The sequence below is a fragment of the Homalodisca vitripennis genome, chromosome 2 (assembly GCF_021130785.1).
Source record: "Homalodisca vitripennis isolate AUS2020 chromosome 2, UT_GWSS_2.1, whole genome shotgun sequence".
In the NCBI taxonomy this organism is placed as follows: Eukaryota; Metazoa; Arthropoda; class Insecta; order Hemiptera; family Cicadellidae; genus Homalodisca; species Homalodisca vitripennis.
Window position 1 is genome coordinate 232,858,682 of NC_060208.1, and position 15,944 is coordinate 232,874,625.

The 15,944-nt window shown below is 33.1% G+C and overlaps 1 protein-coding gene across 5 annotated transcripts in view; it reads left to right on the forward strand.

Moving 5' to 3' along the window:
* The window catches only part of LOC124355489 (CREB-regulated transcription coactivator 1), a 66,371-nt gene that overhangs the window by 15,796 nt on the left and 34,631 nt on the right, over nucleotides 1-15,944 (forward strand). For 2 of the 5 annotated variants that reach the window (XM_046806641.1, XM_046806640.1), the window contains exons 3-8: nucleotides 2,416-2,533; nucleotides 2,843-2,993; nucleotides 3,365-3,502; nucleotides 7,228-7,278; nucleotides 14,188-14,334; nucleotides 15,458-15,544. In XM_046806641.1, coding sequence (XP_046662597.1) covers nucleotides 2,416-2,533; nucleotides 2,843-2,993; nucleotides 3,365-3,502; nucleotides 7,228-7,278; nucleotides 14,188-14,334; nucleotides 15,458-15,544 — 692 coding nt within the window. The remainder of the gene's footprint in view (nucleotides 1-2,415; nucleotides 2,534-2,842; nucleotides 2,994-3,364; nucleotides 3,503-7,227; nucleotides 7,279-14,187; nucleotides 14,335-15,457; nucleotides 15,545-15,944) is intronic. The other 3 variants (XM_046806642.1, XM_046806643.1, XM_046806644.1) reach the window with 3 other exon arrangements.

A 15,944-nucleotide genomic window follows, 5' to 3' on the forward strand; every position in this document is an offset into this window, starting at 1 on the left:
AACTAATGTGTGTCTGTAGCATTATCAGAGAAGGCTACAAAGTGAGTAAGCAGTGAGGGGTTCAATACCAGATTGTTTGTGGTCTACATACCTAATTCAGTGAGATATTTTGATGTTTTACAGATAGCATGGCAGTCATTCCAAATAAATTCATTGTTTGTAAAACTAGCTTTAAATTTGATACCAACTACATTACGGTGGGTGGTGTCTTGTTAAATGTATTAATTAATTGTTCTTTATTGTTACATAATCTTAGAGAATAGTACATGCGTCAATACATAAATAAGAAAACAAGACAAAAACAAGACAGAAAAGCAATCTGTTAGTCGTCAGTTCTTTCAAAGTATTCCTTGAGGGTGTAGTAAGGGTGTTCTCGGAGCCAGTGCTTCAGTTGCCGTCCAAACTGCTGTCGTTCTGTCTTCTTCAGTTCTTCTGGGAGGGCATTCCAGAGATTTGCCCCTGCATATGTCGGCTTCTTCTCTGTGGATGCGAGATGATGTACAGGGAGGCAATAATTCAAGGCGTGGCGGGTGTTGTGTTGTAGTTGTGATAGTCTGCTTCCAGTTGCAATAGACTCAGGGAATTTGAGGGTGTATTTGCGTGACAGTCTCCAGGATATAGAGATTAACTATGGTGAGAATCTTCAAGTCCTGGAAAGCCTGCCTGCAGGATTCTCTTGCTTGTAAATTTGCAAGGATGCGGATGACTCTTTTTTGATGGACAAGTACCCGCTGCAGATTGCCCCTTGTGGTGCCTCCCCAGACTACTATTCCATATCGGAGATGAGTCTCATAGAGAGCATAGTAGGCAGTTTTAGCTGTTACGGTGTCACTGATGTGTTTCATCCTGCGTATTACATATAGTCCCGCACTGAGCTTTTTGCAAAGAAAGTCTATGTGTTGGGTCCATGCCAGTGTGTCATCAATTACCACCCCAAGATATTTTGAAGTACTGCTCTCCTCCACTTCAGGCAGTCTTCCAGTTGTGTCTTTATGCCTTCCTAGAACTAGCTGCTTCGTCTTTTTCTCATTCACGACAAGGTCATTACCATGACAGTATTGCACTGCCATGTTGACGGCAGTATAAGCAGCTATTTCAAGGTCTTCTTGTTGTTTTTTACTCAGTAGGAGCACAGTGTCATCAGCATACATTACTGTGCTGCTGTAGTTTTCCATGTATCGGGGGGAAGTCATTGGTGTACAGAATGAAAAGGACTGGCCCGAGCACAGATCCCTGGGGCACTCCTCGGGTGACGGTTTGCAGCCCTGATGTTGTTTGGCGTGTTAAACCCCTGGTTGTGTACTTCACCTCAGTCATCTTGTTTACTGTTACGAAAAGTGTTTGTTTATTCAGGTCTGATATTCATGGAAAAAGTTTTCCATGAAGGGGTTTGCTTTGAAATTCATGTACGTGAAGATAAGAACTTTTTGAAGTGTTGCAAGTACTTGTCTTTTCCAGTTCATCGTAGTGTCCTCAAAATGTGTCTTGAAACGTTAAACAAAATGTAATATCTTGATTGGTGATCCAGTTTATGAATTGATTCAATGAAATAATTTCTTTATTGTTACATAAAATACAAAAGCAAAATTAGGTTCACCTAGCTGTTTTTATGTGGTTACTTTTGCTTGTATGATGAATCCCTTTGTTTTTGTGTGATTGAGGACAGTAAGATTAAGATCTGTTTAAGCTCACAATCTAACATTTCCAACTTAAGGAAATCTTAAGTGTGTACTTTTATACTACGTATTACGACATACAATAGTGAATGCATATCTGGGTAGAAATCAATTGAGTGTACCAAAAAATTACTCAAAGCGGAAATCTGCCATATGTCTGCCAGAGAAAATATTAAATGACAATTTCACATTTTGATATTGTAAAAATATTATTATTGACATTTTTTTGTCTAAATTGTTATTAGGTTGGGTATCTGTATGCATAATTTCTCTCCAATTTCGTAAAAGTACAAAAATATATCTTAAGTAAATGGGTTTGTTGAATAGTAAAGCTTTATAATATACTATGAAATCTTTTCATTGTAAAATAATCAAATACAATCCTCTAATTAATTCTATTTCAGTTCACTGTTTTTTTCCTATAAAGTATGAAAAACGTTTGAAATCTTAGCTAACATATTGCTGTGTCATATTTTTTGTTAACTAAGAATTCTCTTCACTGTTCTTCAAAATATTAAAACATTACTTTTAATGTATTGCCAGTGTCTCATGTGTATTGATCAATGTGTGTGTTTAGCTATGGAGAGTCACTGTCAGCTGGTAGATGGCTATGAGCCCAGCCGACGTCACCTCTCTGTCAGCCCTGATGGTAGACCTAAGTCCTGCCGTGATATTCCTAGGGTCCCTGGCATCAAGTGAGTATCTGCCAGCTAGTTTATTGATCTATGTGTGTGTTTAGCGATGGAGAGCCACGGTCAGCTAGTAGACGGCTATGAGCCCAGCCGACGTCACCTCTCTGTCAGCCCTGATGGCAGACCTAGGTCCTGCTGTGACGTTCCCAGGGTCCCTGGCATCAAGTAAGTACCTGCCAGTCAGTTCCTGAGATGTTTTGCAGTCCTTTTAACAAGGAGTTGATTACAGATTTTCAGATAATGACAAACGTTTCTTTTATTCTTTCATATCATTCAATTTCACAATGTTCAACATTTAGTTTCAAACCAAGAAGCTGATATGTAGTTTTAAAGAGCTGTTTGCAAAACAGTTTTTCTTAGCGATAGAGTATGAGATAAAAGAATAGTTTTAAGTACTAATTAATTTATAAAAGTGATGCACAGAAGAAACATTAAAATGTTATCATGATATTTCAATTGCAAATTTCTTTGCAGCATATTTCCATCAGCGCAGGAGCCTGGCACCATTCAGATTCCAATAGGGAACAACACCGGTTCATTGCCCGATCTCACCAGCTTCCACTTCCCCTCTCCGTTGCCCACCCCTCTGGATCAGGAGGATCACAACAGTTCACCGTATAGCAATGTAAGCCAATCTGTTACTTTTCGCTTTGTACGCTCTATCTGATTCTGGTAAGTAGTCTGCTTCATTTCTTAATCTTCTCGAAATAAGTCAGTAAGACGGACTGTGTTGTATCTTCTACAATGTCAATGTAAAAATTACAATTCTTATTAATTTCTGTATTGCACAATCAACAATATAAATTTATTTATAAAAATTGAGTTTTATTGGTATTTGTATGAAAGAAATAGTATTGTATTTTTGATACAAAATGAAGTTAAAAGCTTTTGTTGTTAAAGCATGTGAACTCACGATTGAGGTGCGAAACAGTGTAGAAGAACTATTTGATTTTAATTGGTCACTGGAGGAATAACACTGTACAAAATGTGTTTCAGAGCCCACAAGGAACCAGTCCTTCAACGCTTTCCCCCACTTCCCGACCCCAGGGGCGCTTCTCGTTCGGGGGCTCCCCCCCCAACCAGGAGTCTCCCGGTCCTAGCCCCCCCAGTCCCCACTTGGGAGCCAATGTTGGCGTAAGCTCATCTAAACTTGCCTCTGGATGTCATGTTGCCTGTTTGTCATGTGTAATAACCACCCCTCAGTGTTAGCCCTGTTATGTTTGAGCAGTTAGATTATGTCAAGCCATCATCATTGTTTAGTTGATGTCGGTTTCAAATTGATTATTTAATGTTAGATCACTCAAGATATGAGAGAATGGTGTTCAAACATATGCATTAAAACCGTAAATTTTGTGAATTTTGTTCTTACCGTGAAGAATCATGTTCAATCAACAGATTTTAAACTAAAACTGATATTTAACAGTTTTGATTTACATACATCTGTCGACTAAAGATGGCTTTCCTTAACGTGGCCAAAATGTGGCAATTTTTTGACATGGTGTGAACTGGGAAAGTTAGATGGTAATCATAGCACCAGTCGTGTAAACCTAATACTAAGTTATAACCAAGAATGGCTATGAAGTATATTTTATCGCTTAATATCTGTCAGATAAAACTTCAGTTAAAAATGCTTTCCATTTATATTTTTATCAAGTTTGTACTGTTTTGTGTTGAAGAGTCTTTATCTCTGATAACTTATCTTGAAGTGTTTCGTCTTTTGATTTATTCTAAAATTATGGCTTCATTGAAGTACCAAGCATTTCATCTGTTTGGCCAACAAAAATGTTTCAATTTTCTAATTACTTATAGACTGCTCAAAAATAACAGAACCATTTAGAAAAGTATTTGATCAAAGCATGAATATCATTAAACGTACAAATAAATAACAAGTAATCGACTGGAATCAGTTAAACGTAATCAAAGTAGTTGTGAGTTCTGCCTTAGAATAATTGGCAGTCTGTGGAGTTGTTTTCAATTTGAATATAACAAAGTTAGTTTGAGACAGTGTATGCACTGTTTAGGGAGAAGATATTTGTCTTTTGTGTGTGTGAGATCCAGCTCGGAGATTTGTGTGACCTTGTTAAGTTTACAAAACAGGAATGCCAAATCTGGTTTAAAATTCACTATGCCTATGGTCATGTTGTCAGACAATGCTGTGATGAGGCATGTGATTAAATGTTTTGGGTTTTCAGTGAAGGCCTTGAAATACAGCAGAAGTAATTTACCAAGGTCGTTGAAGTATCATTGAAGAAGATGTACAGGCTGTTAACTTGCTATTATATGTCATATCATAAGTATTTTTCTTGATACTCTATATTTTTATAGCACTTACTAAAACCATACTAAAACTAAAACCATTGTGAGGACATTGCAACTTGAGATAATACACGTTCAACACATCTCTCCCATTTTATTACAGAAAAATAAAATGGATTTGTATTAGACTGCTAGGGTAGAGACTTTCTTTAGCTACCACCTCATTAAACGAGGTTAAGTCCTCTGTGTTTAAATTGATTGCAGAGAAGAAACTAATTCATAACATACTCTCTGAAACTATTTCTTAAGATTCTGATGGCTCTTGATTCCATTAATTTAGACCAGATCAAATGTCCTTAAAATGAAACACTTTAAAATAATACGATTATATAAAAAAAAAAAGACAGTAAACAAAAATCATTCAGTTTGTACTAAAACTAAAACAGTACTAAATATACAAATGTCGAGTTAGCTCCGTTTCACCTTCCGCTTACTGCAGCATCTTAAATCTGATGCTTTCACAACTCCTGGAATCTGGAGTCACTGTCCCTCTGAAAAGATTCTAAAAAGTGGACGACACGAAGCTCAGTATCGAAGAACATCCGTATCGAATAACCCTTCCCACCGTAACTATATTATGACTTGTACTAAATGTGTAACATTAGAACTTAATCAGTCATTGAGCTGATGAACTTCCAATCGAATAAAATGAACCGACTGTATGAATTTCTTAAGTTTCTTCTTCAAATTTGACTTTAGACTGCTCTCACAAGAATTCACCAAAAGACTTTTCTTCATGTTTAAATAGGGCTAGAAGCTCAGGGAACCTTATCACACTTATATCAGTCAAAGCGGAGAGAGAAGATAATTTTTTCCTTAGATCTGTTTGTTGCATCTAAGCGCTGACGAGGGAGCTCCACCTCTCCAACCATAAGTGAAGTAAACCAATCTACCGAGTGTTCATCTTGCCTTGACATTTGTGGTTAGAGATATGCCACTCTTTTTTGTTGCATTACCCAAAAGAGCGATAACAATTTTTCTGTCCCCAGTTTAGATACTATTGGACAGCTATAAACTTCTTTGTTTGAAGGTTATTTTTGACGATGGAAGGATTGTGAAGGAAACAGGATTTTTCCGGACATTTGCCATCGTTCAGTGAAACAAGAAATCAGTAACACTACGTTTCGAGATCTGCAATCTGATCTCTTCTTCAGGTTGTTGTTTTGTTCTGGAATTCAGGAATTCTGTTTTGTTTATTTTAACCTAGCTATAAACGTTAGAAGCGAACACACCTAAGGAATTCTAAAAAAAGACCTTACTCTCGATTTTTTAGGAAGACATTGTGTGAGGTGGTAATAGATTTTTCACAACTTCTCCTCTGCTCGTATGTTGTATATGTGCAATGTAGCACCATTGACAATTAGGTTACATACATGGTTCACTTATGTATGTATAATGATGGTAATGTAGCACTTGGATTATTTGTAATATTGGTCCCTTAGGAAATTTTGACTAATACTCCCTAAGATGTGTGGTTTGGGGAACAGATACATCACACTCGCGTCAGTGCTGATGTTCTGTACTTTAAAATATACTAGAGTGTAATATGTAAATATCAGCATTGAGGTACAGAAGGCTCTTTGGGCGATTTCCTTATTTTAAAAAGACCGTACAGAACGGAAAAGATAAAAACACAACATATGTAACTTCAGGAACTTTGTCTATTACTGTTAACAACTGCCAATCGATTTATAAGGAACAATAGTTACTAAATAGAGCTGATTAAAGCTTATAAAAAAATGTATATATAATTTAGTAATTGTTTGAAACAACATACACATTAAAGCATTCTGTTCTATAAGTGGTGGGGGAGGGGGGGTTGCAAGACTGTCATAGTCTCTACACTTCAAAAAAATGTTGTTATAAAATTTACCATGCACTTTCACGTTCATTTAATACATATCCTCACTACTTGTGCATATTGGTTCCTCTTTTGTGTTGTGAGGTATAATTACGTCATTTAAATTGAGGATATTTCTAAACCTATTATTTAAAATATTTCCTCTCCTTGTTTTTTTCTGTTCTGAATATTTTATTATTATTTATGATTTGAGTTTTGTTTTTCTCTTTTGTGTTGAATTGGAAACCAGATTGCTGGTAAGTAAACATCTCTTTTGTTACTAAAGAAGTCAGTTGTCCTTAATTCACAATTTTTCAATTTGAAATATTATAATTAATAATGCATTGTGTGATATTTTCTTTTCTTACTAATATCCCATTATATTTGAATTACCAATAAAAATGTAAAGATAATGGGTGTAATAGTGTATCCTCAACAGGAAATTTTTTATTTGAACAATTTAGCAAATTGATAATTTTTTTAACACTATAGATCTAGCATGTATTAATTCGAGCATAAATTAATGTTAATCATGATGCTTTTTGGAGATATCACGTTTAATAGTAACATTTGAATATCAGACTAATTTAATATTTATATATTATAAAAAGACTTCTTTAAGAAACAATAGAGACTGAGTGTTAGATTGCAGTTGCAGTGTTTGGTTAGTGTGTAGTTGTGTGATAGCTTTGGTGTTTTACAGAACCATCTATCTGTGCCTTCCCAGCTCAACAATATTCTACATACATGTAAGGTTAGTGTATTAACCCTTTGTTTTATCATTTTTAACCTAATTATTTTACTTTTACTTTGTATAATCTTTTGTAAAATCAAGCTTGTTTGAAATGTTCTTGCAATTAATTTTACTTTAATCATTTCTTTATTGCTATACAATTTTTTTCATTAGTAAATCAAATTGTATATGGTACGATCAACAAATGTATAACTGTAGAATAACTTAGTTTAACTCTAAATAAATCTGGGTGGTTCGCAAGCTCAGCTTATAATATAAAACCTTATGAGTACCTATTCTTGTTAATACCACTCGGATATGGCGGAAGAGAATGTACTAGAATCGATTGCGTTATTGAATGTCTAAAGTTCAGTGATTGAGTAGACGCTCGGCCACAGCCAAGTTTTGGTTCGGTATGATTATTGCTTTTCTGAAATAAAACTCAGTTTCAATAGGTAAGAAACGAGTAGAGAAACAAACAAAGCACACAAGGAAAAACACAAAGTACAATACAAATGAAAGACACAACTTTTTGCAAATTAAAATTTGTTGAATACATAATTGAAATGTATGTATAAGAGACAGTCAGTCATGATGTAGCATGGTACGAATAAGTAGATACGATGCGCTGATACAAAATTCATGTGGGCATAAGGCAAAAAATATGCAAACCGTGACTTTCTCTTAAACTGTATTCGTAAGGTCTGGTAGTGAATATTTGAGGAGAAATTAAAACAGGTATTGCATGTAAAAAATTATTTTTATGTTATGAATTCATGTGATTCTTCAATTTGCTATTATTAATCAGTTAACAAAAACACAATTATGCACTAGTTAAGTGGTCCGCGTTAAACCTTGTATTGTTCAATTTAGATTTCTAAATTTACACTAGATGTTGTACAAATATCCTATCTAAGTATTTAGATGCAACAACTAATCATATAATTCCATTATGGGTGACTTGCCTAAGTATTCTTTTTGATTTTGGTTTCATTCATCATTCGCTTTTGGAGCATTGGTTTTATTATATAACATTTTGTTTACACTATATGTAATGATGAAATACGAAAATTTAAGTGATTCTGAAATTGATGAGGTCTTAAGCAGAGTAGATGTCCAACTAACCAAGCAAATTGGGATCGTACTACTTTGGATACGGGAAAACTCAGACAATACAGAAATTGCAATTGACAAATAAAAATAGCTTATTTATACTATAAATTACGTGACTTATTACTCAGCTGTAACCAATAGACGTGTTCTAACCTGATACCATTGTTGCTCGAACAGACAGTGGGCAGTAGAACTATACAAACAGATCAGTGTGTTGCTGTCACAACGTTCTTTTTTCTTTTCATCTTTTTTTAATGGCCTCTGTTAATCCAGCAGCTTGGATAGTCGAAACGTAAATGATCGGATCCTACTGCTCAAGTGATTAGATGGAAGCGTTTAAGATTGTCGTGCTTGCTGCTGCAGCTAAGACTAATCACTGTGAAATAGTTTTAAAGCTAGTGAATTACTGTATCAGAACAAATAAACCTTTTCAAACCTGTAAATACGTCACCCATATACAGTAAAGGCTTTTACATTAGACCTAGTGATGTACAGTACGCGCGCTGAAGGTTCGGCCCTGTCGTTGCCCTACTAACCAAATAAAAACATTGACTCTCCAATGATCCGTCACGGACGGCAATGTTTAATTCTCGCTCGACAATCTACTTATGGTTAGACCAAGTTCCTGTACAAATAAAATTCTGAAACTTAGCAGATCTATTTGCCTGTTTACGCCAATGCTAATGGATGTATTAAGTTTCAATGTTTTATTACTTTTCTTCAATAAGATATATTTTAAAATTAACTGTGCCAAAATTGTGATACAAAAAAGTTTGTATGTGAGGATTTTTTTATTATTTGGTCAGGAAACTTTCACCAGCGGAAAGGTTTTTCTGAATGAACTGAAGTTAATTTTAGATTTAACTTTTTTCAGATACATAGTTTAGGTTAGCCGTAACTTAGTCTGAAGTGGAATGTATCACCGACACCGCTGCCCTACAGTTTATGGCCCATTCACATAAATGCAACACGGCAATACCATTTGAAAGTTTAACATTGAATCACTTTGCAATAGTTTATTTCTGAAAAAAAAAAAACACTTTAGGCCATAGTTGGTGATCTGTGATAAACTAAAAGTTTAAACTTTAATGAAATTATGTTGAATTTCATTGTATTATATTCGAATAGAAAGTGTTTTGGGGTGTATTGTTTATACACTAATTTTATGACAGATGAATGAATACGAAACACTGATGTATAAAGAATCCTGAGACCAGGGACAATAAATATTCAGACTGCAGCGGGCCAAACATTGGCGGATGTCTGCAGAACAGTTGTTATATCGGGCGATCCACCCGTCCCCCCCCTGCCGTAGTCCGCTCGGTTGACTCGGAGCCGAACCTTCAGCGCGCGTACTGTACTTTTATTCAATGTAAATCATAAACATTTTACTGTGAAGAATTAATTTTTTATTTTTGTGTCAAAAACCTCAAAAGCAACTATTTTATATTATTATTTTTAAGTCATTTGTAGATAAGAAACAAATTTTTTATTTTGCATAAAACATTCTAAATTATTATAAAAAGATATAGTGTACCGAAATAACTTTAAAAATTAACTGTAAAAAAATGTGATTACTTATTTTTGTTTATAATTCATTTTATCTGTTGATAAAATAAAAATTTTTTATTTAAAATAATTTTTATAGGGTAAAAATAATGTATTTACTTATACTTTTTTTAAATATTTTAAGTTTTGTAGGTTACTAAAAACAATAAAAAGTGTATAACCTAACTCGTAAACTTTCACCATTGGTGCCACCAGGTCTGCGAAAATCTAAATAATTACTAATTCAATAGGTTAAAGAGGAAGTAAATTCACAGTTTAAAAACAGTTTCCAACTTTTTCATGTTAATTTTCCTTGAAGGCCAATAAATTCCTTACAAGTATTTTGCTAAAAATATAGTTACCTTTGTATTAAAAGTTTATTATTACAACGAAGTAATATGTAATAATGATTTATCAAACTATCTTAGTCAGTGTAGGTCTTGAAATGAACATTGAGTGTCAAATTAATAAAAACTAAATAGTAAAAATTCATTTTTATTTCAGATATATATTAGATTATGGTAGATTAGAGTTTCAAACAAGTTTAAGAAAACATTAAAATTTCAGTTATTTGTATTATCCTAGTTTTAATTGCTATTGTAGCAAAGCTATAATTGGATCAAAGGTCTAATTGCTATTTGTATTTCGTAGAAAATAAAATGTATTTCTTATGGAATTTTAAAGTAAATTTAAAGAAAAAATGTATTAAATATTTCTGAAGAGTCATTGCTTTAAGAAGACCAATATATATTTGAACAAAATGGGTTTTTTACCCAACATATTGGTGTGCTGTAAAATTGATAGAGTAAATTAACACTAAAAACACATTAGTTGTATTTAATTATATTTTGCATTCAGCTTTGTATATTAGCAAGTAATTTTGTATTTGCATATGACATTAAAAATCTGATATTTTATTATGGTGGCTTCTTTGCATGATTTATGGAAGCTTGCACTGTTTAAAAGCCAAAACCTTAGTGGAATGGAGTTGTAAAAATATCCAAGCAGTTTTAGACAATTATAAAAATAAGTATATATTCAAACGCTGAACAGAAAGTAACATATGTTTTGGCCTATTGGGTAGAGCTAAAGTCACCTTGGCGTCAAAACGTTTCTACACTCAGTACAAATCCAGCTTATTGTTGTTTCATAATAAAATACAAGCCTGACCGGTTGTCAAATTCATAATACTAAAAGTAAACTATTAAAATATAACATACAATATTTTCATTACATTTACCCAATCACAACAATTAACAATAACAACAACTTTTATACTTGACACATTTTCAGAAAACATGTTTTTAATAGTCGTGACAGTTAAAATCGTAACACATCTGTAATATCTTGTGGACTGTTGTCCCTTCTACTTTGCTCTCTGTAACATGTTAAAATGTATACTGTCATAGAAAATTCTGTTATTTATTTGGCACAGTCAGTGAATAGATTTATGTTGGTTAGGAAAGCACAAACTGAAATTTATTGCCAATTTTTTAATGTGTATAGAAAAAGAATTATGAGTAAATGGTAAATGAAGCAATTGAGTTTTATTTTTTTAAATTACGTTACCAGTTTGCATACTGAATAACGCAGTGGTAGCCTTGTGACTGATTGAAGTGGTAATGACTGTTGACAACAAAAGCCACGAATATCGTCATTTTACGATTACCAATTGTAGTGTAAAAAGCTTAGTTACCATGTATATTGTGCTAGGTTGTATGTAAAATTCTAATTTAAACCTCAATACTGACCGACCTCCTTGAAGGTTTCGACAAAACTAGTAACAAAAGTTATCGATCACATCAGAACTGTGAATAGTTCCAAACCGACTCAATTGGAACAAGTAGGTGGATTTTTTTATTGCTGAAATATTAATAATTTATTTCCTATATATGATCGATATCTTGGAAACCATTCGAGATATAAAAAATTGTTACTTCAAAATGTTTAAACAGCCGTTATGTTGAAACTAATGGGCGTGTCAACCTGGTTCACGAACTTATGATATCTATTTTGCTCTCGGAAGTCATGTTCGATAAAAAATCAGTGTGCACACTTCTTCTTCTATGTTGTTTTCTCCTCAACGGGATAAGGAAAAACACCAATTCTTTCTCTGGTAACATCTTCCAAATGCAAGTAAATAGGCAAATATACATTTGCTTGTGTAATCCTATATGAAAACATCTACTGCCGCATGTCGATACAACTGCTGACACATTGCAAAGTGACAATGACACATACCTATGCGGCAGGGAAAATCACACATGCATACAACTGAATTTGCTATGTGTACTGACCTTACATTGTTTCTTTAGTCAAAATTTATTTTTGTTATTAGTAATTTTTATGACTATTAATTTATAAGTATTTTATACTATTACATAAAATGAATACATATGTTTACATAATTTTAGTAAATGCTAAATAAGGTGTTATTTTTCTTGAAATTAACATTTTATTACTTAGCTTAGTTATTAAAAAACTACACATGTTTACATAAAAAATTCTCCCATACCAACTTGAACCATGTAAACAGCCCTGATAAAACAGAGACTGCGATTTTTTTAAAACTACCTTCTGCATGGTAGTTTGATTGAAAGTTTTTCAATTTGATTTTGGAGAAAATATCAATGGATTAAGTTATTGATACAATTTTTCTTTTCTTAGTTTCCAAATTCAATCCACTGAGAGTACAGTAATTTTTAACTGTGTGGTACGAAATATAGTTATTTACAATTCAAAACCGCTACTAAGGAATTATTGTAAAGATCCAACCAGTATGTTACTTACGAAATTTACTTACTTTCTGGATTATTGTTGTTTTATCCTTGACCTTTTAAAAGTTAAACAATCCAAGTAGACTTGAACTTTTTTTAGCTGTCGAATACTGCATGGTTGAGGCAAGGTTGCACATGTTGCTAGTCAGTTCAGAATGGAGGAATTTATATATTTGTTTGGATTAAGGTAAGTGAAAGTAATTATATAATGCACAGATGTTTTGTTGTCAAGTAGCAGTTTTGTTGTGCTTGTGGTTTTGTTACATTTTTCTTTCAGTTTGAATTGTGTAATTGTAAATGTTGCAGTTTAATATTTGCCTTGTTTCAGAATTTCCTAAGTTAAACGTAATAATAAATCAAACAAAGTTTTGTTGTTTTGATTTTGTAATTAAAAAATGTAATTTAAGTATTTGAATGAAGTTTTTTAATAATTATTAAATGATTTTTATAAAGCTGAAATGTTTATCTTAGAGAATATAATTCAACGACAAAATGTAAATAAGTAACTTTCTCCTGGCATTACTCTTGTTCTCAAAAACATTTTTATAAAATCCATAAATAAATAAATTGTGTTCCTCACTCATAAATAGTGCAATTAGACAATAATTGGAGTAATTTTAAATATAACTTGTTAGATGCTCTGGTAAAAAGCTGTTTTCTCTTATAACTCTTAATATTTGGTTTTGTTTTGACATTTTTGTCTATTCTGTTTAATCCTCAATATCAAATTTATTGTGTTCCTGTAGAAGTTCTCATCACGTCAATAAATAATGAAATAAAAACCACTCAACACAGTATTTTGTGTCAGGAGACCTCCCATTATGTACCCGATATGTTGCAAAACTCAAACTCATGATTTTCGTTTAGTTGGTGCTTGTTTTGATTCATTATTTTGTAATAATCATCATCTTAGATATTACGTTCTTACGCTTAAGTGACGAGTGGGACTGTCTCAACAGTAGCAACTCACACTAAAGCAAAGGCATTTTTCTGAAAGTAGGAATAAAATGGAAATAATTTACGACTTGTGATGAGTGATATCCAAAAGGACCAGAAATGCTCCAGGTGACCTTGATTTTCACACGGTTCTGTCTCTAAGCAACTTAACTATCCGGACAGTACTCCCGCACATTGTGTATAACAAGTGTGACATGCCACAATACTGTAACAAGTTTATTCCACACAAATATCCATAGAGAAATATTGTTGAATAATTATTGTAATATGAAAAATAACAAACGTTCATTTACAAAGAATGTTTTAAGGGTATGTGTAAATGTTTCACTGATACTCCGGACAGTATTCTGAACTGATATGTGAGACTGAAGTTACAGAAAGTAAGTATATTGTATACAGAAAATTTTCAGTGATCTGCGGAAGATTGCAGTACATGACAGTTAAAATAACAGCTTTCTCTCTCATTAATAGTTTAGCAATGGTGCTTATACCTTATATAGTATAAGGAGTTTGATGATGACAACTGTCTGTGCAGAGCGTCACACTAGACAACAGCGTTGGAGGGGGTAAAGACCAGTACAATCCGCAGATAGTCTACCCGCAGCAGAGAGGGCCGTCTCCGCAGCAACAGCCATCGCCCTGCAGTCCGCTCGCACAAACCTCTTCACCAGTACCTGTCGTGGTCAGTTCTGTAAAAACACTAGGTATTTGTGTCTGCACAAAGAGGTGGGCCAGATTATCATTAACGTTTCTGACGGTTGTCTTTGTTTTTAGCTGTTTTGTGTTGAATAATTATTACTAGAATAACTTGTAGAAAATCCGCAGTATGTAGAACCACGTATAAAAAATACATCGTTGTTAGGATTTCGGACATTTGCCACTGTTATATGTTACAAAATGTATAACACTACATTTGGGGATTGAAATCTATCCTCTTCTTATTCAGGTGTAAAAATACTTAATACTTGAACATGTCCTTAAAACCTACAATGTGTAGACTGTCACTAAAAATAAAAGAAAGGAAATCTACATCCTGTTTATTTATTCAGTTTTTTAACACTTGAAGAAGGTTGTAGATTTCAATCCTCTAAACGTAGAATTATACATTTTGTATCATATAACGATGGCGAATGTTCACAATGTGATTATCCTTTCAAAGCTACCAACGTCAATAACAGACTTTAAAAAAGTAATTAATTTTTAATTATTTTAATCAGTTGGAACCGGATTAATTGTTGAGATTCCCAATTAGACTGTACAACTGGCCCACCTCTACTTGACATTAAAATGTCTGAATAATAGCTTGCACATGAATATGACTCAATGTTAGCAGATTTCTTCACACTGTTATTGATTCCAGTAATAGTGTATTTATATTTAGTAAGTAATTAAAAGCTATCCTCACTCTTCAAACTCAAATTACTTGATTGTTCTTTCCAGTCAGATATAAATAAGTTTTTTTTTAGCAGTTTTCTCATTTTTACATATGCATGTTAGATAAACATGGCACATTAAAACACATAAGGGAATGAAAAAAATACAATAATAACTATTAGGTAATTAAATATCAAATCCATTATATTGCAGTATAAAATTGTATGTGAAACTAGAGTCCTTACTATCTTATCATACACAAATTGCATAGATGTTAGCACCATCATCAGTTACACAATTGTGTTGTTTTATTTCTGAAAATAGTTTAATTTTAACATTTATTTTACTACTTTTAAATTGATTGTCCGTTTTTATTTATTTTTGTTGGTTTTATTTCATTGTTTGCAATATTGCCATTTGTTTTGTTTTAGGATTATGTCAATTCACTTAACTCATACAGATCACCCCATCCAGTTCATAGGCCAAGTCCACAGAATTCTCCGGGCCTTACAGTTAAGGTAATCTAGATTTCTACAGAAAAGCTGCTTGTTCAGACAATTCTTACGTTTTACATCAACTCTGTACAATTAACTCAATACTTGTTATTCAGTAATATAATATATATTTCATAGGTTATAGTTTTCCGGCTTAAAATGTATTTCCAAATATTTTGTAAACTGTAATTTTTACAGTGTGCTTTATGCAATTTTCAATTCACAGAGCTTTTGACAGCTGGATCATGCATGCAAAAAAAAGAATACACATTTCCTAATTGTCCCTGTTTAAATAAATTAACGTTTTTAAGGGTGTGCCTGAGGTAAAGGTAGAAATATGTTTAAAGCCTGAAACATTATCCCATCAGTGCCAGAAGTAAAAACATTAAATACTGGCATTTATTCGAATTTTTTTATTTGTATC